This window comes from Sciurus vulgaris (assembly GCF_902686455.1).
Source record: "Sciurus vulgaris genome assembly, chromosome: 7".
Taxonomy (NCBI): Eukaryota; Metazoa; Chordata; class Mammalia; order Rodentia; family Sciuridae; genus Sciurus; species Sciurus vulgaris.
The window spans coordinates 154,633,033-154,659,973 of NC_136467.1; the positions used below are offsets into that span (position 1 = coordinate 154,633,033).

Here is a 26,941-nt window from a genome sequence, read left to right on the forward strand (position 1 = left end):
CCTAGCACAAAACTGAGTGGCTCTGACCCAGTTAAAGTATTGTCTCGGCATCTTGCAAACAAAAATACAATATCCTAGAAATAGGGAAAGAGTACGCATACTCCGGAGGAGCCAGCAAGACACTGGCAACTCTGTAGTAGGTGAGCGCAGGAGACTTGCTGAGACAAGCGACCTTAAAAGCAATGCCTAGGGCCGGGCTTCAATTGTACCCACAAATTCTGAGTATAGATTTGTATTTTTACTTTCATTCTCATTAAAGTTTAAGCCTCCTTTCTGCTTCCGGAGCTTTAGGCCCAAATCTAATTTCTGAAAGGAGGGATACTGCTGTCTAAAGATGACTAATATACTCAATCCTTAAAACCTTGGTTGATTCCCTTTTTAAAATTATTATTATTTATTTATTTTGGTACTGGGGATTGAACCCAGGTGCTCTTTACCACTGAGCTACATCCCCAGCCCTTTTTATTTTTTTATTTTGAGACAGGGTCTCACTAAGTTGCTGAGGCTGGCCTTGAATTTGTAATCCTCCTACTTCAGTCTCCTGAGTCCCTGGGATTACAGGCGTGCCACTGGGCCCAGCTGGGTTGATTTCCTTTTGACAAATGGTACCATTTACTATTTGGTGGCCTAGTTTTAACCTTACTAATGGGTTGACCTAGGGCAGCTAGTATGACTTTAAACACTACTGAATTTAATGGAGCAATTACTAAGCATTACACGCTAGTGCCTAACAAACATGTAGGGTAGGTATTGTTGCATTGGCAAGCAAGAGGACAGGTATTACTTAATTAACCCAACGTAAGGCAACTCGTTGACAATAGATTCTGAGTTTGGATCCATGTCTGTATCCAAAGTGGATGCTGCTTATCAGGAGCATCCAGCTTCCAGTAAATGGACAGATTCCCTAGACACAACCAGAAAAGCATCCAAGCAAAGGAACGCTGAGCCGCGCTCGGCCCCTCGGAGAACCAGCTCCCCGATCCTACATGCGCCTGAGCTGTCCCGACCGAGAAACCGGATGGTGGCCTGGCAGCTGAGACCGGCACCGGCTCATCTAGGAGCCGAGCCCAGGTCCCAGGGCAGGGGAGACCGGACTTAGGGCGCAGGGGGAAGAGGCGGTTCTGCGGCTGCAGCTGAGAGCTAAGATCTACAAACATGAGCACCCGACCCGAGGAGACAGCCGTCCGCGAGTGCATATAGCTGCGGGCCTTTCCCGCTCCGCCCCAACCTTCCGGAGAAGACGCGCAGGGAGCGAAGACTCGCGGCGATCAGGGCAAGGTCCAGCCTCTGGCGCTGCAGTCAGAGCCCAGAGCACAGAGACGGCGCTGCTCTGACCTCGGCCACCTGCCGCCTGGCGCTCCGCAGCCCGCGCGTCCCCGCCGCCCCCTCGCTCCGCCCGCTTCCCGCGACCCTGCGCTCCCGTGCGCGCGCGCGCTTGCCTGTTCCTGCAACTGTCGCCGCTGCAGCCTGGGCCATGGCGACCTGCTTTCGGCTGCGGAGCTGCGGGGCCTCGGGCCTCGCGCTGGCGCCTCTGGGCCGCCGCCTCCGCCCCCGCGCCGGCTGCTCGGCGCCCGGCCGGGCCCAGCTCCGCAGCTACGCTGGCGGCCCCGCGGGCCTCTCCGCAGCGCTGCTGCGCACCGACAGCTTCGTGGGCGGCCGCTGGCTCCCGGCCGCCGCCGCCTTCCCAGTGTACGACCCGGCCAGCGGCGCCACGCTGGGCATGGTGGCCGACTGCGGGGTGCCGGAGGCCCGCGCCGCTGTACGCGCCGCCCACGAGGCTTTCTGCAGCTGGAGGGGGGTCTCGGTCAAGGTGAGAGCGCGTCGGATGCAGGGAGAGAGCGCCGGCCCCGGGCCGGAGCAGAGGGCCTTGGCACAAAAGCGAAAGCGGCTGCGACATGTCCCTCCTGACCTGTTTCCCGGGGTACACACTTCAGAAAGCCAGAGCAACAAGAAAGGACACAAACAAGAAATAAGTTGGAGCATCAGTGCCGGGCGGTAGAGAATGGCCACTGCTCTGAGTCTCAAAGAGCGTGCAGTCCAGTAGGGGGGCAGAGCACCGGCGTGCAACGCCAGGACCAGTTGCAGTGGAGTGTGGTCGGATGAAGTCCGCTCGCGCTGCCTACAGCACCGCGGACTGGGAGACAGAAACAGCAGAAACTTTCTCACAATTCTGGAGGCTGAAAGTCCAAGGTCAAGGGGTCAGCGGGTTGGTTTCTTCTGAGGCTTTGCTGCCTGGCTTGCAGGTCTTCTGTCTCTGTGACCGCATCCTAATCTATTCTTATAAGAACACCAACCATATTGAACTGGGGCCCACCCAGTAACCTCATCTTAACTGTTATCACCTCTTTAAAGACCTTATCTCCACTTGCAGTCACATTATGATTAGGACTTCAACCTAGCAGTTTTAGGAGCAGACCCTTTGGGCCTGTAGCATCAAGGTAGACCTGACCGGGGTATAAGACCTGAAGAACAGAGGAGGTGAGGGAATCTGGAAGAAGCAAGTCAGGAATGTGGCTGCCCTGTTTGCAGAACAGAAGGAGGCACTTTGGCCAGAGAGGACTGAGCAAAGCAAAGAGACCAGGAAAGAGTCAGAGAGAGCCAGCGGAGGGTATTGGATAGTTGGGGACGCATGGCCCATTCTCAGGACTTGGGGCTTTACTCTGCATGAGGTGGGGCTATGGCAGGGTTGTAAGCAAAGAGATGATCTGATGTACATTCTGGAAGACACTGTCCCAGTGCTGAGGTACTGAAGGAGGGCAGTGGAGGAAGCAGAGGCCCGTTGGGAGGACGTGCTGGTCCCTTCTGCATTAATAATGACATTCTTGAGGCAGGCTAACTTTATAAAGAAAAGAGGTTTATTAGTTCACAGTGTTGGAGGCTCAAAGTTCAAGATTAGGCGGCCCCCATCAGCTTGGCCTCTGGTGAGGTGCTGATGGCAGATGACAGTGTCATGGTGGGAGCGACTCATCCCACGTGGGGACGGGAAGCCAGAGCCCTCCCCGTCTGGCTCGCTCTAAGCACTCTCCTTTTCAAGAATTAACTCAAGCTCCCTGGAAATGGCCTTGATCCCTTCCAGGGACATGTCCCCCCCCCCCCCTTCCCCCCGTGACCTGGACCTTCATTAGGGCCCACCCTCCAAGGTCACCGCTGAGGACCCGGCCTCCAGCACATGGCCCACTGGGGGACAAGACACTTGCCAACTGTAATGGGTGTTGCTGCGGTTTAGGTGGCAGGTGGTGACCGGCCTAGCCAAAGCCAGGGAATGGTGGCAAGTGGCGCCATCGCAGATGTTTTTGGAAGGTAGAGCCAGCTGTGTTTTCCAACAGCGCGTTCTGGGGTGTGAGGGAGAGAGGAGGCAGAACTGGACCCAGGTCTTCGGGCCTGAGTGGGAGGATGGAGGAACCGCCAGCTGAGATGGTTCCAGTATGAGATACGCATGGCCTGAGAGATCCGTGGGATCGCGGGTGAGGACGTGCGCAGGCCATAGGACATATAAGTTGGAGTTGACACACGAGCCCCCGCTGGAGATGCATGTGTGGAAGTCACACGTGTGTGTGCACTGAGCATGCCCTCAGCTGGTCCCTCATGTGTGCACTGCGCATGACCTCAGCTGGTCCCTCATGTGTGCACTGCGCATGTCCGCGGCTCCTCCCATGTGTGTGCACTGCGCATGCCCTCAGCTGGTTCCTCGTGTGTGCACTGCGCATGTCCTCGGCTGCTCACGTGTGTGTGCACTGCGCATGTGCTGGGCTGGCGGTCTCCGCAAGGTGGTGGGTCAGGCCTGACACCTGCGCCCTCAAGCATCATTTGGGGCCTCACAAGGGCTCTGGTGTCACCCTGTGTTCCATCACTCCACCAATCCACTGTCTGTGCCCCTTGTTAGCTCCATCCACAGGGGCCCGGGGCTTCTCAGGGAAATATCTGTAGTTAGCAGGGGTTCTCAGAGAACGTGGTGGTTCCCAGAGGCCCGGCTGCGGGAGGCGGGCAGCAGATGCTAAAGGGAGAGCCGCTGTGAGCCCCCTCCCTTGCCTCCTAGCCACTGTGGTCTTTCTCCCTGGGTCTGTACCCCTCCCTGATCCAGGCCCAGTCACCTCCCCCCTTCTTGAACTGATACGTATTGACGGGCTTGTAAGGTAGTGGGTTTCCTACCACTGCTCTGACAAATTTTCATAAATTTTAGAAGCTTGACAAAATGCAAATTATTTCTCACACAGTTTTGAAAGTTAAAGGTCCAAAATGCTCGGCAAGGCTTTGCTCCTCCTGGAGGTTCCCAGGGACAATCCTTTCCCCAGGTTTTTCCAGCATCTAGAAGCTGCTGGTGTACCTTGGCCCACGACCTTCATCCCTCCAGCCTGTTTCTGTTGTCACGTAGCGCTCCAACATTGACATTGACATTGACCCGCCTGCCTCCCATGATTCTTGTGACCTCAGTGCATCCACCCAGGTGGTCCAGGATAATCTCCCCACTTCAGTGTCCTTGATCACATCTGCAAAGTCCCTTTGATCATGTTAGGCAACAGTCACAGGTTCCAGGGACCAGGGCATGGACATCTTTGAAGGCCATTATTATAACTCACCACAGCTCAGCACTGTCCTTGGTGCTTTGCATGTGTTGGCTTTAGTCCTCTCAGCAGCCCCTGCAGTAGACTGTGATTCAGGTCATGCAGAGGAGACTGACTGAGAGAAGCCCATAGGCCACCAGCCTCACCTCCTGCTAGTCCAGAGGGGAGCTGGAGTTGGGACCCCCTTTGCCTGTCCATTGTTCCACCTCTCAGGAACCCTGAATCTTGTGCATCCACATAGCCCCTCGCCCAGATCGTGCAGACAATCCCCAATTTAGGATGGTTTTAAGTTGGGAATTTTCAGTTTCTCACTGGTGTGCAAGTGATATGCACCAGTGGAGACTGTCCTTGGAATTCTGAAGTGGGATCTTCTCCCAGGTGGCTGCATGCAGTGGGATATTGTCCTTCCTGATGCTGGGCAGCAGCAGTGGGTCACAGCTCCCAGGACAGCCATGGCGCTCTCCAGTGCACTGTGTGGCTAAGTGAGGATGCTCCACAGCACTTCCAGCTGATGCCCTTTCCGCCTTCCAATGGGTTTATGAGTAGAAAGCACCGTTGTAAATTGAGGAGCATGTGTATCAGTTTTCTACAGCTGCCGTAACAAAAGGCTGCCAACTGGGAGCTTGAGCAACAGAGACTCAGGTCTCAGGTCTGGAAGCCGGAAGTATGAAATCAAAGTGTCGGCAGAGCCGTTCCATCCCAAGGCTGTAAGGGAGGGACTGTCCAGGCCTTTCTGCTGGGCCCAGAGGTGGCCCTTTCCTGGTGTCTCTTCACACCTTTCCTGTAGGTGTCCTTCCGTGCTTGTGTCCAGACTTCTTTCTGTAGGGACTCCAGTCATATCGGATGGCCTCATTTTACCTTGATTACCTCTCATGAGACCAGCTCTCCAATAAGGTCACATTCTAAGGTGTTGGGGGTTAGGACTCCACCACCCCTGTTTGGGGCACAGTTATATGTGGCATGCCAAGGGCTTCACCCACAGAGGGTGGTTCCTGCCTCCACGGGTTCATGTGTTCCGCCTGCAGGTCACTGGCTTTTCTTCTTGTCCTGTCTTCTGAGACTCAGCATGGTGCCTAGTCCCAGCAGTTTGTTTAATTCACTTCTGGAGTCAGGCCTCGGGATTTTAGTACTTCATCTCTCACCCAGAGTGACCCCCGGTAGCAGGCCTGTGGTCGTCAGATTCCTAACTGGTGCTCCATGGCGTGAGGAGACAAGTCGCGTGTATTACAGAACAGACACAGCCGGAGAGCTATCAGCGCCTCCTCTCCAGGGGTTGTGTGTCTGTTACCATAGTCTGAATTTTTTCTCTCCTAAGATGGGGGTCGCCCAGACTAGCTGGTCTGAAATACCTGAGCTCCATCGATCCTCCCACCTCGACCTCACACGTGGCTGGGACACGTGGCCTGCCTGAAGAAAAATAATAATTTTTAAAAGTAGGAAACTATCCCTTCGTGTGGTGAAATTAATCTTGTTTACCATAAATGATACCAGCTATTTCCACAACACTTTTATAGTTTAAGACTCAGTGCACATTGGATGCAGTTTGATATTGGTCTGTGTTAACCCCTATCAAAGAGGGTCAGTATATGTCTCCCCAAGTGTGGGGCTCTCCAGAGAAACAGAAGCAACAGGACGTCTATGGAGACGCATGGAAGAGAGTCACCATGAGAATCAACTCACATGATAACGGAGGCCCAGGGACCCTGGGGTGAGATTCCAGTCTGAGTCTAAGGGCCAGCAAACCAAGTGCCCCGGTGCCCAAGGGCAGATGGTGATGTTCAAGCAGAGCGCCAGTCGCTGTCCTTCCCCTTCTCTTCTGCTCAGGTCCTCAGTGGGTGGCCCCTGTGCCTTGGTGAGGGCCGACTGTCTTTACTGTCACCAATTCCAATGCTAATCTCTTCTGGATAAAAGGCAATCATATCGAGGCACCCAGAGAATGTTTTCTCAGCTATCTGGGCATCCCATAGCCCAGCGACGCTGGCACCTAGTACCCACCCCACACTGCCAGTGTTTGCGGAAACTGAGGCTGACGGCTGGTCCATCCTGCACGCCACACTTCATTACTTCCCTGTCTCGTTATTTGTTTCAGGAGAGGAGTTCGTTACTTCGGAAGTGGTACGATTTAATGATCCAAAACAAGGACGACCTGGCCAAGCTAATCACGGCCGAGAGCGTAAGTTCGGGGTCCTGCCATGGCACCCTGAGAAACTGCCCTGGAGAATTCAGACGCAGGCTTGCAAGAGCCTCTGTCTTCCCCCAGTGCTGCCCTGGAGCCGGAGACTAAGTGGTTCCTTGTCTGCTGCCAGAGCCCTGTCCAGACCCTGCCTGGTGGTCACGTCGGTGAAGCGAAGTTTATACATTCTAGTTCACTCTTTGCTAGTCTGCAGAAATCCATGTTGTTTGGAGCTACATGAATACCCCTTTCCCACCATCCCTGGTTTTCCCCAAGCGACTATTTGGTTTTTCATAGGTGGGGTGTATTTCTAAAGGCACGACAGTTCCTCCCGAGCTGTGATGAACGATTTTACACTGGGTTTCAACACTGGAGATCTTGGAAGGAAGACGAAAAGAGAAGGCGCAGTGCTAGGTGTCTCCTCCTAACTTGGAAGAGAGTTCAGAACGCAGATGCTCGGGTGGCTTAGGGTGGGCGAGGCACTGGGCACACTCTGCCATTGTGGTGACCCTGCTTTCTAAGACTCACACAGTTAGGAATTTCCCATCGACACTGCGTCTGTTGTCCTGGGCTTCTCTACTTCTCCTGCCCCTTGAGGGAGTTAGAAACACCGCCATGCACTTCTTATCAGAAGGTAATGACAGTGGCCTGCTCTGATCCGACCTAGGGGAAGCCGCTGAAGGAGGCCCAGGCAGAAGTCCTGTACTCTGCCCTCTTCCTGGAGTGGTTTTCAGAGGAAGCACGCCGCATTTACGGGGACATTATCCACACCAGTGCCAAGGGGAAGCGGGCCCTGGTCCTCAAGCAGCCCTTGGGTGTGGCAGCAGTCATCACGCCGGTGAGTGAGTGGCAGGAGGGGCAGGCCAGGGGCAGGAGAGGCAGGCCTGGACAGCAGGGGCAGGCCTGGACAGCAGGGACAGGCCTGGACAGAAGGGGCAGGCACAGGGCAGGCACAGGGCAGGAGGGACAGACCTGGGGAGGAGCAGCAGGCCCAGGGCAGGAGGCTGGGGGCCTGGGAAGCCGTTGTTCTTCCTCCTGCACAGGTGAGCTCGTCCTGGGTGGTTCCTGGTTCCTTTGTGGGATGCGGAGGTGCTTCGGGCCCTCTATGATAAGGCCCCTGAGGTGGCAGGAGTGGGAGGACATGTTTGGCTGTGCCGTGGGGGTGGGACAGCCTGCGGGAGGAGCCGGGCTTTGTGACTCAGCGCGAAGGCTTCCTCCCAGCCTGGCCTAGCGCCTCTGAAGAGATCCAGAATTCATCATTTTGTAAAAGACTTGAGATGGGGGCGGTTTTTAATGTGCCTTCATGTGGAAGACTTTCCTTGTTTAACTTGGGGTTCTCGGTAGCAGAGCATCCGTGCACGTGCCAGCAGGCACAGGGCCCGGCTCTGGAGGGCAGAGGCCAGAAGTAAGGTGCAGCTTCTGCCCGGCCGGCACCGCCACCCGCCTCCCTCACTGGGCAGCCCTTCCCACCCCACCTGCTGAGGTCCAGTGGCCTTCCCTCCAGCACCTGCCCCTGGTCTCAAGACCACTGTCCCTCCCTGCTCAGCACAGGTGCAGATGGGACCCTCTTCCTGCTGGGACTGACCAGGTTTGACCTGAAGGTTACTGTTTATCAGTCATGTGACCGTGGGCAGTGACACTGACCTCACTGAGATGCGATAAGAATTTAATTATTGTTTTGAAGTGCTTAGAATAATAACCGGCAGAGAATAAGCACTATACAAGTGTTTGTCAAAGTAAACTGGCTTTATAGATAGACAGATGTATACCCTCGATACCGTAGATATCTAGATATGTAGATGTCCACAATATTTTCTCCCAAGGACCTCAGGACAAACCCAGGCTACTGCTTGTGTTTGTAAATAAAGTTTTATTGGGACACATCATGTCCACTTGTGCACGTCTTATCTTTGGTGACTATTCTGATGCAGCTGCAGAACAGAGTAGTTGTGAAAGAAGCTACATCCCACAAAGCCTAAGAGCCTTAATCTCTGACCCTTGACAGGAAACACTGGTCTAGATAGTTTTGTGCTGTGTCAAATTCAAAAATTGTTTCCTGTCTTTATGAGCCTTTGTCTCCTGGGTCCCTCAGTTTGGCAGGGCCAGGTGTTCTGAGGTCACCTGGGCAGCTGGAGAACAGGTTTGCCCGTCAGTTGTGCAAGGAGGTTTGCTGAGTGACTTCCCACCTGTGGACATCCAGGCATTCCTGGCTCTTACTATGCGCTCTGCTCTTCTGATCCCAGTGGAATTTCCCCAGTGCCATGATCACCCGGAAGGTGGGGGCCGCCCTGGCAGCCGGCTGCACCGTGGTAGTGAAGCCTGCCGAGGACACGCCCTTCTCCGCCCTGGCCCTGGCCCAGGTGAGCCTCTGCTGTGCTGAGCCCACAGAGTCCAGAGGGGATTTTGTCAGGGGCAGAAAGAAGCGGTTCTGGAGCCTCCTTTACCTGCATCTCCTGCCGTGAGGGGTGTGTTAGTCTACTGGAGGTTAAGTCAGATATTCCTTTTCCAAATAATAATAGTAATGATAATACATGGGGGATTTTCTTATACCTGCAGACCCTAAAAATGACAGTTATCCATCATTGTCATTAAATGGGCACTAAAATGCAGGCATTTCTCACATTTAGAAACACACACCGGGCGTGCCCCCCCTTTCGTTGTTGTCACTGGGGATGGACCCCAGGGCTACTGTACCACTGAGCCACATACCCAACCCTTTTTATTTTTATTTTGAGATGGGATATCGCTAAGTCTTAGGCTGGCCTTGAACTTGCGGTCCTCCTGCCTCAGCCTCCCTGGTGCGGGGGTCACAGGCGTGCCATGCCTGCAGGCCTGTGTTACTTATGCTCTCCCCCGCACAGGCCAGCCTGCTTCAGCCGGAGCTCATCTTCTGTTTGAAACCCCGAATGTCTTCTCCTGTCACTCAGGTCGTCCCCTTCCAGCCGCCACTGCCCTTCTGACTTGTCTGTCACTCACCTGCTTGGCCCACTCTGGCCCCCGCTGCTCCTCGGACTCCCCCAGCCTTGCCCTGACTCTGGCGTTACGCTTGCTCTTCCCGGCACGCTCTCCCCTCAGATGCACCCGCTTGCTCCTTCAGGTCCTCGTGCTTTGCATGTCAAGGAGGATGGCCGAGAAAGGGGATGGAGCCCGTACCCCGCACTCGGCTTCCCCTGCTGTTGTGAGGGTGCCAGTCAAGGACGTGCCCTCTCAAAGATGCCGAGTGGCATCTTGACCATTTCCAGCTGCGAGCACCTGAGGCCTGTAGCTTCCACAAGGGCCCTTCGGCCTGACTTTCCTGCGTGCAGCAAGCTGCCAAGTGGCTGTCCTCCCTGCATAAGACTGGAAAGAGCCCTGAGGGCCAGAGGCTGGTTTGGGGCCACAGTGGACCTGAACAGACTCTGCGAAGCAACCCCTCCTCCCGCTGGCCCTTACACCCCACCCCGTGTCTCCTCATCAGAGACCCGCGGCTCCTTCACAGATGCATGGTCTCTATCTGAGCAGTGTCATGCTCTGGTCACTGTTTCAGACCTCGCCATCTTGTGAAGATCCCTCTGTGCATATAAACGTGCACCAGCCTGTGTGCTTTCCTCCTGTCGATCAGCTCTTGTGTTAACTGGGCTCCCAGATCCAGCCCAAGAGCTCACTGAGCTGTGGGCGGTAGAGGCCCTCTCCTCCTGACCTGGGCACCTGTGTGCAACTGTCACACTTAACGAGCCAATAGTGCTTCGTCATTTACCTCAGATCTTCTTAGTGTTTACCTCCTGCTCTTCTCCTGTTCTGGGATTCCCTCTAGGTCACCACATGGCATTTGGATGTCACGTCTCCTCAGGCCTCTCTGGGCCATGCCAGTCACACTGCCTGCGTCTACGCCATCAGGCTGTGCCCGTGACATGCTCCAGCCTCTCCACAGCTTTGCCTGCCACGTGCAGGGCTGGGGCTCACGGGTGCCCCTTTCCACTCTCCTGCCCTTGGCGCTACAGGTCAACCAAAGACGCTTATCACTCTCTCCTCTGCATTTTCTTTCTTGGGAAAGAAATCCAAGCTTGTAAACAGAAGGTGGCATTGAAACTCATTCCCTAAGAAATTTTATTTTAATAATTTTTGACATCACATTGATACTGGCATCACTTTAGCACTCATAAGAATCTTATTTCAGTTCCAAATATAATTTGGGGGGGTCAGAGATAGAACCCAGAGCTTCTCTCATCTTAAGCATGTGCTCTACCACTGAATTACTCTGATCCCCCCAAATATACTGTTTTTCTGTCCCCAAGATCGGTTTGATTTTTCACAGTTCCTTTTAGATTAGACATCTATTGCTTTCTGGTTTTTTCTGTTTGGTGATTTGCGGCCATGTGTTTCTGTCTCTTTGTAGCTTGCAAACCAGGCGGGGATCCCCCCAGGAGTGTACAACGTGGTCCCTTGCTCAAGGTCCAAGGCCAAGGAGGTGGGAGAAGCACTCTGTACTGACCCGCTGGTGTCCAAGATCTCCTTCACAGGGTCCACGGCCACGGGAAAGGTATGTCATTGGAGCCAAAAAAAACCAAGGTCATCTAGTGTTTTCTCTTTAGTGTAAAACGGCACTTTATGAGATAAGCCAATCCCAAAAACCCAAAGGCCAAATGTTTTCTCTGATAAGTGGAGAATGATATAATGGGGGTGGGAGGTGGGTGAGGAAGAAGGGAGGCACTTTGGATTGGGCAGAGGGGAATGGGGGAGGAGAAGGGGTAGGAGTGTGGGAAAGATGGTGGAATGAGATGGGCATCATCACCCTGGGTACACGTATGATTGCAGAAATGGTGTGACTGCCTCGTGTACAACCAGAGAAATGAGAAGTTGAACTCCATTTGTGTACAAGGAATCGAAATGCACTCTGCTGTCGTGAATAAGTAAATAGAGCAAATAAAAACCAAAAACAGTGCTTTGCCCTGAGCACTGTGTTTAGAGGGATCCCAACTCCAGTGCAGTCGGGTCTGAGCGCCCTGTGGGGATGGTTGCATGGTCCCCGCTGTGGGGACGTGCGTGGGCTCCTGTTCCAGAGGAGCGAAGGAACTGGGCAGCAAGCGTCCCACCACGTCCCCAGGACGCGCCGCTTGCTCTCCGCCGTGTTCCTCCCAATTCTGCAAATGCTCGCTTCTTCACAGTCTCGAATTGGAGATTCCAGAAACACACGACTAATGGGTGAGAGGGTGTCTTAGAACTGAACAGAGATGTGCGCAGCACAGGGGAGCTTACAGACGTGGAAAGGTCTTTTAACAGTTCACTCTTCCCCTGAATGTTGAAAAGGTCTCTCCTCAAGACACCACCTGTGTTCCTGTGAATACATTTTTATTTTTCCTTTTACGTGTTCGAAAGAGAAAACCGTCAGGGTGGAACCATAGTTTTTGTGGGTTTCCAGATGATGTCCTGTTCTGCTGGTCCGTGTGTCCACAAATGTGCATATGCTCATGCCACAAGTACACGTAAGCACACAGCAGATAAACCACCTGACCCTAATCTGAGAGTTTTTATGAAACCGGTCACTTTTAGAAAGCATGAGAAGCATCTGCATCATTCCCAACCCAGTCAGTTTTGGCACCCCATAAGCTCACACTCAGGGGTGGCATCTTGGAATTCCACCATTCCTATCAAAACAGGAACTTTCAGGTCTACAACTGCCTGTGGACGTGCGTACAGAGAACGCAGGCATCACGTGAGGCGGCTGGAGAGCCCAGGCAGAGGGGCTGCAAACCTCTGCCATCATGCCACAGAGCCCGGAGCTGGGCGGCCACACCCACCCTCTGCTGCTTCTCTGCAGCTCCCTCAGCAACGCCACCGCCTGTCCCGACTCCTGGACACCTCCAGCCACGTTCCTGCCAAACCCCGCTCTGATTCTGTTTTCCCAGGAAGCCATCTGCCTCTAGCGACTCAGAGGGAAAAGTGACAATGTGGCCAAAAGAATGGTCAGGGCTGGACGTTGCCCAGTGGCCCAGCACATGATCTGCAGTCCAATGTCTCCTCCTAAGTGAGCTCGCAGACCACCAGCACTGGCTCCTGGTCCTCAGGCGCAGTCCACTCTCCGCTGAGGCCCAGGGCGACCTCTGCTGGTCGAGCCTGGAGCACTGTCACCCCTTCTCAGGTGGCCGCCCTCCTGGCCCACTGAGTGGCCGCCTACAGCATGGGCCTCTGCCCCACAGAGAATGAACCACAAGCAGCCATTTGAGGGAAGCACAACTCCAGGCTGGCCGGTGACCCAGGCAGAGAAGGTGAGCTGGACCGGTCACATCCCTCCCGAGGAGGTCGGCGCTGGGAACTGGGGCCACAGGACTCAGCCGGAGGGGACAGGGGTTCATGCGGTCCTCCAGTGCCAGCCAGAGCAGGCCACCGCAGCTCTGGGGAAGCACAGCAGAGTGGGGAGAGGAGGCCGTCAGAGGACACGGAGCAAGTGCAGGTGCACCAGGGGACAGGGCCTATGCCAGGACTGGTGCAGGTGACTCGGTAGCCCGACGGTGACCCAGCAGTAAGGATCTTTTTCGCAGATTCAGGAAACATCAGTGGCCCGGCAGAGAGCATTGCTTAAAAATTCCAAGGGGAGGTGTTCGTGCTGAGTCCCCGAAGGTCTGTTCAGTCCTTGAACTCTGCTACTTTGTTGGATGCTAACTCTTCGGTGGGACGTCTGATGGCTAGAGCGGCACAGAGCAGAACCAGGGCAGGCGCAGCTGTCCAGCTGCGCTCCTCTACCCAGGACCCTGTCACAAACCTAGGGCCTCAGCCTGCACGTCACCCGGGCCCGTGCTCAGGGCAGCCTGGGCCTGTGAACCCCGTCCTTGAATTCTCCGGAGTGGTTTTCCTTCTCAGCCTTGACTGGACTGAGACCTATGTCTCGTCTAAAGAATTTAAACATCCTGAGCAGCTTTCTCAGACTCTAAAATCTGTTACTGGATATTAAGTCTAATGGTTTGTATCCACCAAAAGCCTTACCCTCATGCATTGAGCTGACAGTTCTCCAGATCCATCCTGAGGGATTAATCATGGTGTTCATAAGTAGCAAGGAATCGGAAATAACCTGGATGTCCAGCAGATGGAGGCGTATAAATGCATTACAGAACAACCATGCAGTGGAATACCAGGCAGCCATTTAAAGGAGCATTCTAGAAACAGGCCTGCTGACATGGGAAGATTTGCATGGGAAGATATTCCATTAAAGCGGCAAGGTGCACAGGGTTGTGAACAAGTTAAGAAGTTCCTTAGGTTCATGGGGAGATAAAGCAGGTTGGAAAACTATGATTTTTTTTTTTTAACCACATTTCTTTCTGTTGTTAAAAAAGTACGTGTGCGCGAGTCTGAATTTGGAATACATGCCTTGGACTGTTACCAGTAGTAGTCCATAAGCGGCGTCGTTCCTATATTGGGGTTCATGAGATGCAGTCTTCTGAGTGGGTAGCACAGCTGTGCGGTTTAGACTTCGAGACGTTAGCACTGGGCCTCAGGAGCCTCGCGCTCACCCCATAAGTAATCACTTTTGCTGCTTCTTGTCCCCAGTCCTCTTCATCGAGCCAAGCAAATATGAATGTGCACTCTTGTTTCTCCTTCTCCTTGTGGAGGTGGTCTTTCCAGACACCGCGTGTGCCTTGTTTTCTTTCTGGCTGGGTGGCTTCGTAGACGAAGGCTGAGCGCCTGGTAGCTGACTGGCGCTCACTGCCTTCCCTGTGCCTGCAGATCCTGTTGCATTATGCAGCGAACTCTGTGAAGAGGGTCTCCATGGAGCTGGGCGGCCTGGCCCCCTTCATCGTCTTCGACAGTGCCAATGTGGACCAGGCTGTGGAAGGGGCTCTGGCATCGAAATTCAGGAATGCTGGACAGGTGAGACCTGTGGAAGTGTCAGGGCTTGGGGTGTAGATGGCCTGTCCTGCAAAGATCCTGCCACCTCTGCTGCCTTGCCTGCTCCTAATCCCTTCCCGTTCGATTATTCAGTAAACATTTAGGAGGCGCCTTCCTTTCACTAGGGACTGTGCCAGCTGTAGACAGTCCAAAGAGAAGCTTCAGCAGCTGCCTGGACTGCACGTGGTTCTCCGTTCTCTCTCCTGCCCTTTAACTCTGGTTGCTTCATAGATTTATGTCCAGTGAGTGAGGGATCTTCTTCACTTAACTGATGCAACCATGTCAGATAAGAAACAGCCTTCAAGAGCCAAGGTCTGAGGCCCAAAGTCCCTTTTTTTTTTTTAAACTGGAAATTGAACCCAGTGGTGCTTAACCATTGAGCCACATCCCCATTCTTTTTTTTTGAGACGGTGTCTCCAAATAAGTTGTTGAGACTGGCCCTGAACTTGTGATCCTCCTGCCTCAGCCTCCCAAGTTGCTGGGATTGTAGGAATGTACCAGTGGCACCCAGTTAGTCCCTCAGTCGTAAAGGAAAGAAGATAGAAAAGTGTTCAGGACAAATCCTGGGCGAAATCACAACCCTGCTGCCTCCAAAGACCTGAGATGGGGGCATCAGGAGCAGCAGGTACAGGGCACAGGGGCAAGGCACGGCACGGCACCTGGCGTGTCTTGGGAGAGTGGAGGCTGAGCCCGTGTCTGCACAGGAAACCCTGAGTGTCAGAGCTGGTAGGGACCTTGCAAGTCGCCCATACAGGTGTCGCATTTTCCAGATGAGAGGCTAAAACTGTAAAAAGACTAGGTGACTGAAGGGTGGCAGAGCCACTGGTCCTGCCCTGCTTCCCACTTCTACCCCCACGGCTGCCAGGACTCTGGCTTCTTAAGAAATATTCTTAAGCATTTGGCCTTAAAAGTACCATCAGTACACCAGGTGTAATGGTGCACATCTATAATCCCAGTGGCTCAGGAGGCTGAGGCAAGAGGATCACAAGTACAAGGCCAGCCTTGACTACTTAGTGAGACCCTACTTCAGAAAATAAAAAGGGCTGGAGATGTGGCACAGTTGGTAGGGTACCGCTGAATTCAACTGCTAGTATTTAACATAAATTATATATATACATATACGTGTGTGTGTATATATATGTGTCACCAATAAGCAATTTTAAATATTTTTACAGAAGTAGAATAAATATACCAGAAAGGTTGTATCATGAAAAATGAAATTCTGTTGCTATTCCATATTAAATAGCTTCCGCCTTCATCTGGCCTGTGCTCAGTTTCCCCTTCACACTTCACATGACGTGAACGCTCGATGCTTTCAGAATCAGGCCTCTTTCCCTTTGCACACACAGACAGCAGTGTGCCCGACCTTCAGAGCTGGACTGTGCGCGGTCTGGGCAGGGAGGCGGGCCCCTGGGAAATATTCTTAAGCATTTGGCCTTAAAAGTACCATCAGTACACCAGGTGTACTGGTCGAACACCAGGTGTTCGTGGTCGGGCAGCCGCAGCCCTCGTTTCTGGGTCGGATGGACCGCTGTCACGCTGACCCTGGGTTTGTTTTCGTCTTCTGTCTAGACCTGCGTTTGCTCCAACCGGTTCTTGGTGCAGAGGGGCATCCACGACGCCTTCGTAAGCAAGTTTGCTGAGGCGATGAAGAAGAGCCTGCGTGTGGGCAACGGGTTTGAGGAGGGCACCACTCAGGGCCCGCTGATCAACGAGAAGGCAGTAGAGAAGGTGAGCTCCTCTTCCCATCTGCGGGAGTAAGTCTGCAATTCCAAAATCGAAAGCCCAGCCCAGCAAGACACCTTCGTAGGTGCCCAGCGAGGCCGTGTCAGGAACAGCGGGGAATTCTGAACGGCCTGCCAGTTCCCATGGTGGGCGCATCCTCTGCCCAGCTTCTCCAGCTCCCACTGGCAGGTCCTGTGAGGTCCGCCAGGGTCCTCCCTGGGCTTCCGGCCACAGTGGGGTCAGCTTCCTGGATGATGAAATGCCCTTCCAGAAGCATCCTTGAGAAAGGCCCAGCAGGGATCTAGAACCACAGAGGCATGTTCGAGACCTAGAGACGGTGGAGGGAAACCACTTTTAGGAAGGATTTGTTGGAAAAAATCACGACCTAGGCAACCGCCTAGGGAAGCTTTCTCTCTATTCTCCTGCTTCAAAACGTTGGTTTTGGGAGTGAACAGGGAAGTCTGTTAGACTAGGAAACATCTGGTATGTTCCCCAGGTAAGTCTCTGCTACTCGAAAGGCAGACACTGGCAGCTAAGTGTGTGGGGAGAAGGCAGGAGGGAGGCTGGCGACTCCAGGTGCAGGCCCGGCCCACCTCGGACTGGACTGAGGAACCAAGGTCAGGCATAGCCCGACGGCTGGTCCCTGCCTCCTGAGCACAACCCCAGCCTGGACAGCAGGGGCAGCCAAGCAGCAGGCCTGTCCACTGCCTTCCCTAGGGCGCCTGAAGGTCACGGCACTCTGGTCTGGTCACTGCCCTGGGTTGCTCTAGCCAGGGAGAAGGCATCGCTTTCCGCCAGGTACCACCTGCATCTCAGAGGTGACTTTGGATCCTGGGACAAACAGGGTTATTGCTTGTCTGGAGAAGATGATTTATCCTAGTTCAAATCCCCAAACTGGTAATTCTCAGCCCTTGCTGTGCCTTTAACGGCCGTAGCTCCTGGGCCCCACCTGGGTACTGACGGCTGGTCTGGCTACAGTAGGGCCTGGCACTGGTGTTTTGCTTGGTTTTGATGGTGCTGGGATGGAACCCCAGGACTTGAACACTTGAAGTGCACTACCACTGAGCTACACCTGAGCCTAGCACTGTGTGTGTTTCTAATCAGTTACACATGACAGTAGAGTGCATTTTGACACATTGTACATAAATGGAGTATGACTTCTCATTCTTCTGGTTGTGCATCATGTAAAGTCACACAAGTCATATAATCATATGTGCACATAGGGTAATAATGTCCAGTTCATTTACTATCATTCCTACCCCTATGGCCTCTTCTCTCCCTTCTCTCCCCTCTGTCTAACCAAAGTACCTCTATTCTCTCCACCCCCTCATTGTGAGTTAGCATCCGCATATCAGAAAAAAACATTCAGCCTTTAGTTCTTTGGGATTGGCTTATTTTGCTTAGCATGATATTCTCTAACTCCATCCATTTACCAGCATAGGCCATAATTTCATTCTCCTTTAAGGCTGAGTAATATTTCATTGTGTATATGTACCACCGTTTCTTTCTCCATTCATCTGCTCAAAGGCACCTATATTGGTTCCATAGTTTAGCTATTGTGAGTTAAGCTGCTGTAAACATTGATGTGGTTGTGTCACTGTAGTGTGTTGATTTTAAGTCCTTTGAGTATAAACTGAGGAGTGGGATCACCGGGTCAAATGGTGGTTCCATGCCAAGTTTTCTTAGGACTCTCCATACTGCTTTCCAGAGTGGTTGCACCAATTTGCAGCCCACCAGCAAGCACTGGTGTTTTGCAGTGCCCCAGACGGTGCTAATCTCAGCCCTGGGGAGCCACCGCGGGGAGTTTTTTGTTTAAGTGCCACTGCTGCCCCACGATGGTATTGCGCACCGGGACTTCGGAGCACCGCTGCTGGGGGATTTCTGGCTGAGTGGAAAGAAGCTCAGTAGACAGCACCTTGTTCACAAACAGTCTGTGAAGCTGGAATGTAGCTCTGGGACAGAGCACTTGCCTGGCGTGCAGGAGGCCCTGGGTCCCACCACCAGCACCACAAAAAATAAGCAAAGATAAATGAAAACAATCTGCCTGGTCGGCTTTAATGTACATACCACGACTGAGTGGAATCCAAGGAAAAGACACATAGCATTTGGTATGACGGGGAAAGGGCGGGAAAAGGGGTGGGCTGGGTTGAGAAGGTTAAATAGAATTGTTCTAGAAACCAAACCCTGGGGGCAAGCCACCCAGGCCAACCGGACGCCGAGCGGGCGCTGCAGCGGGCGCGTCCACGGAGGGCCAGTGCGGGCGCCAGCATGCGCCCAGGCCTGTGTCCACGCCTCTGAAACCCGTGGAAACCTGAGCCGAAAGCGGAAGGACGCCAGGCAGCAGAGGCCGTGAAGACCCTCTGCAGACGAGGCTCACGCAGAGCAGGCGGGCAGCGCAGGCGCCTGGGGAAACCGAGCGAGCCGGGCCTTTCTGGAACGGCCGTGAGAAGCGGAGGCCGCGGCTGGCGGGGAGGCCGTGGCGCCTCCCGGGGTCGTCCCACACCTGCGCTCCGCCGGCCAGGCCTCTGCACCTCCGAGGAATCCCGTGGTCTACTTGAGTGGCAGTGGCCGCGCTTGAGGACGTGCGGAAACAAACCAGGGCGCCGTCCAGGAGGCAGAGCGCGGACCCCCGAAACAGGCTGCCCCAGTGCATTGAGAGCGGATCCCGGGGGAGGCTGGGCGGCATGCGGAGGAGGAGCCGCAGGGCCCTGGGCAGGTGGCGGACCGAGCGCGGGCCAGGCAGGGCGGGGTGAAGGCGCACGCAGCGGGCACGCGGACGGTCCCTCGGAAACGTCCCTGTCCTCCGGCTTAAACCTCCTAAGAGGCGGCGTCACGCGGAAGGTGTCCCTCACCAGCCTTCCCCAGCCTCCTTTTTTCCTCACAGGTAGAGAAGCACGTGAGCGACGCGGTTTCCAAGGGGGCCACCGTTGTGATGGGCGGGAAGCGACACCAGTATGGGAGGAACTTCTTCGAGCCCACGCTGCTCAGCAACGTCACCGGGGACATGCTCTGCTCTCACCAGGAGACCTTTGGGCCTCTGGCACCAGTTATCAAGTAAGACCCAGCCGCGGGAAGCGCGCAGAAGGCAAAGGAAAACAGCCTGGGCCAGGTGGAGGCAGGGCGGCTGGGGAGGCAGAGGTCTGTGCTGAGCAGACCCAAGGGCAGGCTTCCTCCATTTTTTAATTTAGAAAACAGAATTTACCTACTTCTTGCTGAACTTCCTCCTCCTCCTCCTCCTCCTCCTCCTCCTCCTCCTCCTCCTCTTCTTTGTTGGTGGTGGTGGTCCTGGGGACTTAATCAGGGGTACTTTATTCCTAAGCTATATCCCAGCCCTTTTTGTTTTTTATTTTGAGACAGGGTCTAACTAAGATGCTCAGGTCCTCACTAAATTGCTGAGGCTGGCCTAGAACTCGTGATCCTCCTGCCTCAGCCTCCTGAGCCACAGGGTTTACAGAGTGCACCACTGCACCTGGCCTTCCTCCTCTTCTTAATGTCTTCCCAGGGCTCCTCCATGGCAATCTGTAGGGAACGAACCAGCAGTGGCCTTCTGTGATCTTCCATCTCATGCTCACATGTAAATAGTGATTTGCGTGGATTAAATTCTAGATTCAACACTGAACATGGCACTCCATGCCTACTGACCTCCAGAGCTATGGCTGAGAGATCCCGTGTCTGCCTCTCCCTCCTCTGAAAGGGATCCATCCACCTTTTTCCTTGGGGACCTCTTGGATTTCTCTTGGCCGCTGATGCTCTTATTGTAATGGAACCTGGTGGGTTTTTTCAGGCTGAGGTTCTAAGGCCTTTCTTTGGTATCGCAGGGTCTGTTTGGTCCTGGGAACTTCTTGGTCGCTGTCGTCCTGTCCCAGGTGTCTGCTGGAGACGCCTCCCCTCAGCACTTCACTCTTCTCTCCATCCCTGCTCAGCCCTGCTGCCTCCCCTGGCTGCTCCCTCCCTCTGCCGCTGTTAGTTCGAGGACACCCTGGCTCTTTCCCAGCTAGCCTTTCTCACTTCCTCCATCTCTCCAGTCGGTTCTTCCCGCAGCTTCCTCCTGGTGTGCTGCTCTCTTACCTTGCTGGAGACACTGCCCTTTTCTGACAGTTTGACTCGCTTCTGCCTCCTCTGATGTAGGTCAGGCTGTTTGTTATCTTCTGGAGTCTTAATGTCTTGGGTGTTTCGGGACTTTCCGGTGAGCTCACCGGTAGCCCCTGGCTTGGGCTTGAGGTCAAAGCTTAGACCTCAGTTTGTGCTCAGGCCAAGGGAGCCGGGGGACATCCCTACTAAAACCCCTCCTCAACACACCTGCCCCAGGTGTCCCCCCAGGATACTTTGTAGTTGTCTATCATAGACTAAGGGAAAGAGCCTCTGCCTCAGCCTCTGCCTGTTCTGCATTGGCTAGTGTGCCAGCTGGGCTTGGCCAGATGTCTTATCACCTCTCTGCCAGCCTGTTACCACCTTGCTTGTAAAGTGTCCCCATATTCCGCTATCCGAGAAAAGGCACACTTCTTTGTCTTAATGACAATCTTTTCCCCAGAATGTGAACTGGACGTTTTCTCACCAAGTCAGAAGGATGTGTTAGCTAGAAATGCAGGCTGTGCTGCGCCACCCCCTGCCCTCTGCCCGCACCCCCAAGTTAGCTCCTCTGAGCCAGCTCCGCCCAGCTGCCAGCCCTGCAGAGACAGCTGCCAGTCCCCTGCTGACAGACCTCTAGAGTTAGAAATCGGGATGCTTAGAAATTTGTGTCCCTGTTACAGTTCTGGAATGGCAGGAAAACACCACTGAGATCTCATTCCTGAAATAAAGGATATGCTGGAAGAGACCACAGAGGGCTTTGGCCAGCTCATTTCAGAGAGGAAGGATCTCAGGCACAGCACCATGGCGAGCCATGTGGTAACACAGCAGAGCCATCTCAGACCCTGGCCTTGGCCTCTGAACGGGCCTTTGGGCCGCTGCACACTTGCTGCTCCACAGCTGTGGCGGTCACCTCCTCAGCGGCACCCAGGCAGGAATCCTCCTCTTCTGCGATGCTGTCGGGTGGCATCTCTGCTCGCTGTCTATGTCCTTGTTCTCCTAGAAGAGACAAGGCCAGGTTCCATTTGAGGACGCTAGCCGTGAACACTGCGGGGTCTCATAGGTCGCTGCCGTTCATTGCGTACTCTACTCCGGGGTCTCTTTGCTGAAGTCTGATTTGCCATTCGTCTTGCCATGATCTGGGAAGGAAATCAGGTTTCTTTATTCCTGTACCGAGTTTGCTCATGACTGACTTCCCTCTGGCAGGTTCGATACAGAGGAGGAGGCGATCGCCATCGCTAACGCCACTGAGGTTGGGCTGGCAGGTAGGTGTCGTACCTGTTCAGCTGCGGTCCCGCTGCGGGCGCCAGTGCATGCCAGGCTTTGCCTTCAGACGCTTCCCTGGGCCTTGAGAGTGAGACTTCGGCAGGGCATGCTCTGTCGCTCTCCCGGAGGCACGGGCGGACTTGTGGGAGCCCCTGTCTTTGCTTTGTCCCCGTGTCACATTTGGGGGCGATCCAGTCAGAACTGGGGGAGCAGTGGAAAGAAGGAAGAGTGCAGGCGTTTCTGGGGGGAGAATCACGCACCTCTGAGGTCTCATGTTCTCAGAGGCATGATGCCCAGAAGCCCCAGGTTCAGCTTGCTTCACTCCTATCACTCCTAACAGCCTGGGTGACCAGGCAGCCCTGCCCGGGGGCAGCCGCAGAGTGTGGAGGGTGGAAAGAGTGGGAGCGTCTGCCGCTGGGCCTCATGAATGGCTGCCACTCCCAGTCTGGGGGTGGCCAGGTGGCCACGGCGTGTCCCCTGTAACCCGGGTTGGTACCCACAGTGAGTGTAGTGCCTCGGAAGACACAGAGGCCTGCGGGGTGAGCGGTGGTGCTGGGAAGCCACCTCCGGGCGGGAGGGCTGCCCCCACAGGAGAAGGAACAGCACTCTGGAGGGTCCTGCGCTGCTGCACACCCGGCTCAGCGTGGGGTAACGGAGCTTCGGAGCTTGGCTGCCCTGGGCTTCCCTTGGGGGGAGGGTGGGGGAAGCCACGCCCTGAACTGGACAGTTTGGAGGAGGGAGAGCCTGGGCAGAGGGGGCCCTGGAGTCCAGGCGCAGGTGAGAAAGGGCGCGGAGCGTACGGAGGGGTCTGGAGACGCGGCTCCGGATGCTGGAGAGACAGGCTGACTGCCGCCCGTGGGTCGCAGCCGACACCCACCGAGGAGTTCAGCTGGGTTGCACAAGTGTCCCGGAGGGAGGGGGTGGTTTGGGAGGAAATGCCACGTGGCCGTCTCGCCAGCGAGCGGGACGGACTGAGGAGTAGAGTGGGAGCCGCGGGTGAGGTGACGGGCCTGGCAGGAGAGTGGGCGCCCGGCCAGCCTGCAGCAGAAGCAGAAGGTGACCTCCCCAGTCTCAGGATGAGGAAGGGCGCAGGACCCCCTTGGGGCTTCACCGGGGAGCGGGGAGGACCCCGGGCACACAGTCCCCAGCGGGCCTCGACCTCTGTGGCGTCCGTGATGGACATTAGCGTGTCCTGTGTGTGTCCTTTCATCCTGCCACAGGCTACTTCTACTCCCAGGACCCTGCCCAGATCTGGAGGGTGGCAGAGCAGCTGGAGGTGGGCATGGTTGGCGTGAACGAAGGGCTGATCTCCTCGGTGGAGTGCCCTTTCGGTGGGGTGAAGCAGTCTGGCCTGGGGCGAGAAGGCTCCAAGTACGGCATTGACGAGTACCTGGAAGTCAAGTACGTGTGCTACGGAGGCCTGTAGGAGCCTCGTGCCTGGAGAACAGTAAAGGACGCTTGCCGCACACGCGGAGACACGCCGTCCATTGACTGAGTGACCAGGCCATTAGTTAGGACTTTTTACACATTCAACCGTCTGTGATCTTTAAATAGATGCAAACCCTACCCCTGCCGTTTCCTAACAAGGGACCAACACAGCCAGCTGCCTGGGGCTGCAGACTCCAGAGAGCCAGCACTGGCTGCAGAGTGAAGCACAGGACCCCCGACCCCTCCGCCTCAGGGCCAGGCGCAGTGAGACAGGCCCGCCCTTCAGGTCACACAGCCTCACCCTGCCTGGTCGCGGGCATGCCCAGCTCCCACCAGGCTACCAGGCCTCATTCGGCCCAGAGCACTTGCTCGGAGCCCCGAGTAGGACTGGCAGGTGGGTCAGACCCGGCATCCCCGTCCCTGGCCAACCGGGCACTGCAGGCACTGCTAACAGCCGTCCGCAGCGGCACTAAGCGGCCTGCTCGCCATGGGAAGGAGCGCTCTGTCTCCAGGTCCTCAATTAAATGGGAGTCCTCCTTGTCCCACCCAAGCTTCGTGTTGCTCCTCTAGGAAATGAGCCCCTGCGGGACACAGGATTGGGGGCAGCCGTCCAGTGGGGGCCTCCTGATCTCCACCTGCTCCTGAGCCGGGGGCACACCTAAGTGTGTCCAGGTACGCCTGGCTCAGGTCACCGCCAGCCTGGGCCAAAGTGACTTGCAAGACAGGGAGCGTGCAGGGTAGGAACAGGAGCCGCCTGTGAGCGCAGCACTGCCCCTGTGCTGGGCCCAGAGAGGCCTGTCCACCTGCCCACCCGAGCCCAGCCTTTCATCCTGGTGAAGTTCGCTCTTTCACTTCCAAAGGGCAACAGCGCCTTCACCACCGTAATCTGCAAGGGACAGAAGGTGCCAGTCCACAGAGTGGAGGAGGTGCGAGGCCTCCTTTTACCTGGTAACAACACTTACAGACTGCCCTCCCCGCCCCCCCAGGTCCCCGTGACGGGTTGGTGCTCAGCCTGAAAGGAACACAGGCAGTTCCAGCTCCCCCCACCCCTCTGCACGGAGGCCCCTCGGCTCACGCTGGGCAGTAGCAGGGAGACAGGACGAAAGGCGTGCTGGAGGCAGCTGCTCCGGGCTCCCCAGCTCACTGCACTGAGCCACGGCAGCTGCCACTGAACGGCCGAGTACACAACAGCCGTGCACGTGGGATGCGTGCAGTCCTGCCGCTGCTGTGCATCTGGCTGGGACAATACCTTCCCTGTCCCAGCCCCAAAGGAGAATCAGAAATCGGCCTTCCCGACACTGCCCAGCCTGTCAGGAGGCCCGCTCAGCATGTTGACAGCTGATTTCTGCTCCTCATTTGTGAGTGTTCGGGTGGGTTTGTAGAATGTCCTCATTGCTTAAGATTCGTGTGCCTCCATCCTCTTTCTATTAAGAAAACAAATGCCCTGGCATTGATTTTTAGAAGTAGAATACCGAAGCAGAAATGTCCAGAGGAGCGCCTTAGAACACACTTTGACTGTAAGAAAGGGGGTTCCCTGGCCAGTGACGGATTTTTGAGTTTTCTTGCATATTTGGCCCACTAGATACATAAGTCAAGGGCCAGAGACTCATTGTAACCTCCACCATCAGTTCTGTAGTGAGCCGCGACTCAGGGGCAGAGCTCAGACCGACATGCTTACGGCCCTGGGTTCAACGCCCAGCACCACCCAAAGAAAAAAATAACTTGAAAAAGAAATAACTTACTGTTTAGTAAAATGGTTCTGGGTTCTGGGGTAAAAGAGAAGTGTGGGCTTTATGGTTTTGTTTGTTTTGAGATGGGTTCTCACTCTGTTGCCCAGGCTGGCCTCAAACTGCAGGCCTCAAGTGAACCTCCAGCCTCAGCCTCCCAAGTAGCTTGGACCATAGGCTGGTGCCATCATGCCTATCTAAAAGCTATTTTAAGTGAGTGCTTTGTTCTTTTCAATAAGGTGGCCACTGTGGTATTTGGGAGATATCTACACATATAAGCATGAAATTGAAAAGGACCATCAGACCAGGGGTGGGGAAACCACGGCCCATTCTCAGATCTGACCTGCCTGCTGCTTTTGTGCAGCCGTGAACTAAGAAGGTGTTTGTGCTTTCAAAAGACTGGGGAGAAAACTCACCAGCGGTGTCTCATGAGACTTGAAAACTCATGGAATTCGGATATGAGTCCATCAGTAAAATCTGACAGAGCCCAGCTGCTCCCGTGGGCCGGTGATGTGCGCTGTGACTGCTGGCCTTTCGAGTGGCTGTACAGAGGCAGGATGACCTGCAAAGCCTGGAGCAGTCGCCGCTTAGCTCCTCTGAGGAGGGCCGCCAGCCCCCACCAGCCCAGGCGGCCGAGCCTGCCTTCCTGAATTTTGGCGCCGTTTCAGCCTGGCGGTCTCTCCTGTGCGGAATGTGCTCTTCTGGAGTCCACAGCAGGAACTTCCCGGGAGTTATGTCCTCACTCCGATGGCAACAGGAGTCTCACTGCTCGACTCACCTCCCCCGGCTTGCAGGGCTGCTCCTGTAAAGAGCTGGTCTGCGTCTGTGTCTTTGTCCTTAGAGAGGACTGTGAAAGTAAAGATCAGAAGCACAATGTCCACGATCCTATTTCACTGTGAACCGACACGTGAACTTGAATTTGAGCCGCGCGATTTTTCCCTCTAAGGGCGAGGTGGCAGCGTTCTGATGGCCTGTGTGCAGCTAGTTCCCGCAGCACTTCACTTGAATAATACTCATGCTGTGATTGTTTCATGCTGTACTCTGTGGGCTGAGACTTGGAAGTAAGTATTAGTGGGAAATATGTAAACACTGTGGTTTTTAAACGTGCACATAACTTATTTTTCTAGTTTTTGACGTATGTCTCACTCTCTGGTCAGGAAACTTGCGTATGTGTAACTAATAAATGCTGAATGAACATGGCTTCCTTCTTCTGTGCTAAGGGGTCTGGTTGTTTGTTCTGTTCTTTACTTAGCAGGCCGTCGTTTGAGTTTTTACTGGACAGTATCAGACCAGCTGGGAGCCAGGACCGCACCTGAAGCAGGGCCCACCCGGCTCTGTGCTCAGGGTGTGTTTGCTGACCTGGACTGAGAATTCCCCTGAGAAGGGGTGCGCCCAGCTGCTTGGATTCCCCAGCCTGTCTTCCATACACCCCGTTACTACACACTTTGTCAAGGGGTGTTTCTGTTGTATGTTCAGAAAAGCATAAGGACCCTGAGGTGTCCAGATATAACACGGTGTGTAATGACGGTCTTGGTCCATTTTCTGTCTGGTTACACAGTAACACAGAGGGGACAAACTGCAGAGTTCATCTGACTCACCGTCTGGTCCAAGGTCACGGGCTGCATTTGGTGATGACCTTGCATGCAGAGTTCCTGCAGCACAGGGATCCCGTGGCAGGAGCCCTACCCAAGCTGGCTTTTATGGCAGACGCACTCTAACTGGTCAGTCGCATGAGCAGGCAGTGCACCCTTGGGCAGAGCCCTGGCCACCACTCTGGGCATCAGGGCCACTTCGCCGGATCTCGCGGTCTTCCCTTTGTGCACGTGCGCCTGCGTCTCTGCTGGTCCTCATCTCTCCCTGTGATGCAGCGAGACTGGAGTGGGGCCCACCTGATGGCGGGGCTCTGACCTAACTGCCCAGGGCCTCGTGGAGCCCTGGGGAAGCTGGGAGGAAGCGCAGTCAGCCATGGCTCGGGCAGCCTGCTGCAGAGCCCCTTGGTCCCGGGGATGGAAAGCCTGTCGATCCGCTTTCCATTGCTGAGGCAAAATACCCGAGAAAACTGGCAGGGAGGAAGGACTTGCTTTGGCTCACAGTTCAGAGGCTTCCCTCCGTCCGCGGCCTGGGCCTGGGAT

General features: G+C 54.9%; 1 protein-coding gene across 1 annotated transcript; it reads left to right on the forward strand.

The window, feature by feature from the left end:
* The first annotated feature begins 1,229 nt into the window (after positions 1–1,229).
* On the forward strand, positions 1,230–26,028 carry ALDH5A1 (aldehyde dehydrogenase 5 family member A1). Its single transcript, XM_079148716.1, has 10 exons — positions 1,230–1,810; positions 6,652–6,735; positions 7,403–7,573; positions 8,979–9,095; positions 11,111–11,254; positions 14,434–14,577; positions 16,168–16,326; positions 19,205–19,374; positions 21,595–21,653; positions 22,875–26,028. Exons 1-10 carry the CDS (start codon positions 1,475–1,477, stop codon positions 23,078–23,080), a joined length of 1,590 nt encoding a protein of 529 aa, XP_079004842.1. The 5' UTR covers positions 1,230–1,474; the 3' UTR covers positions 23,081–26,028.
* The last annotated feature ends 913 nt before the right edge of the window (positions 26,029–26,941 follow it).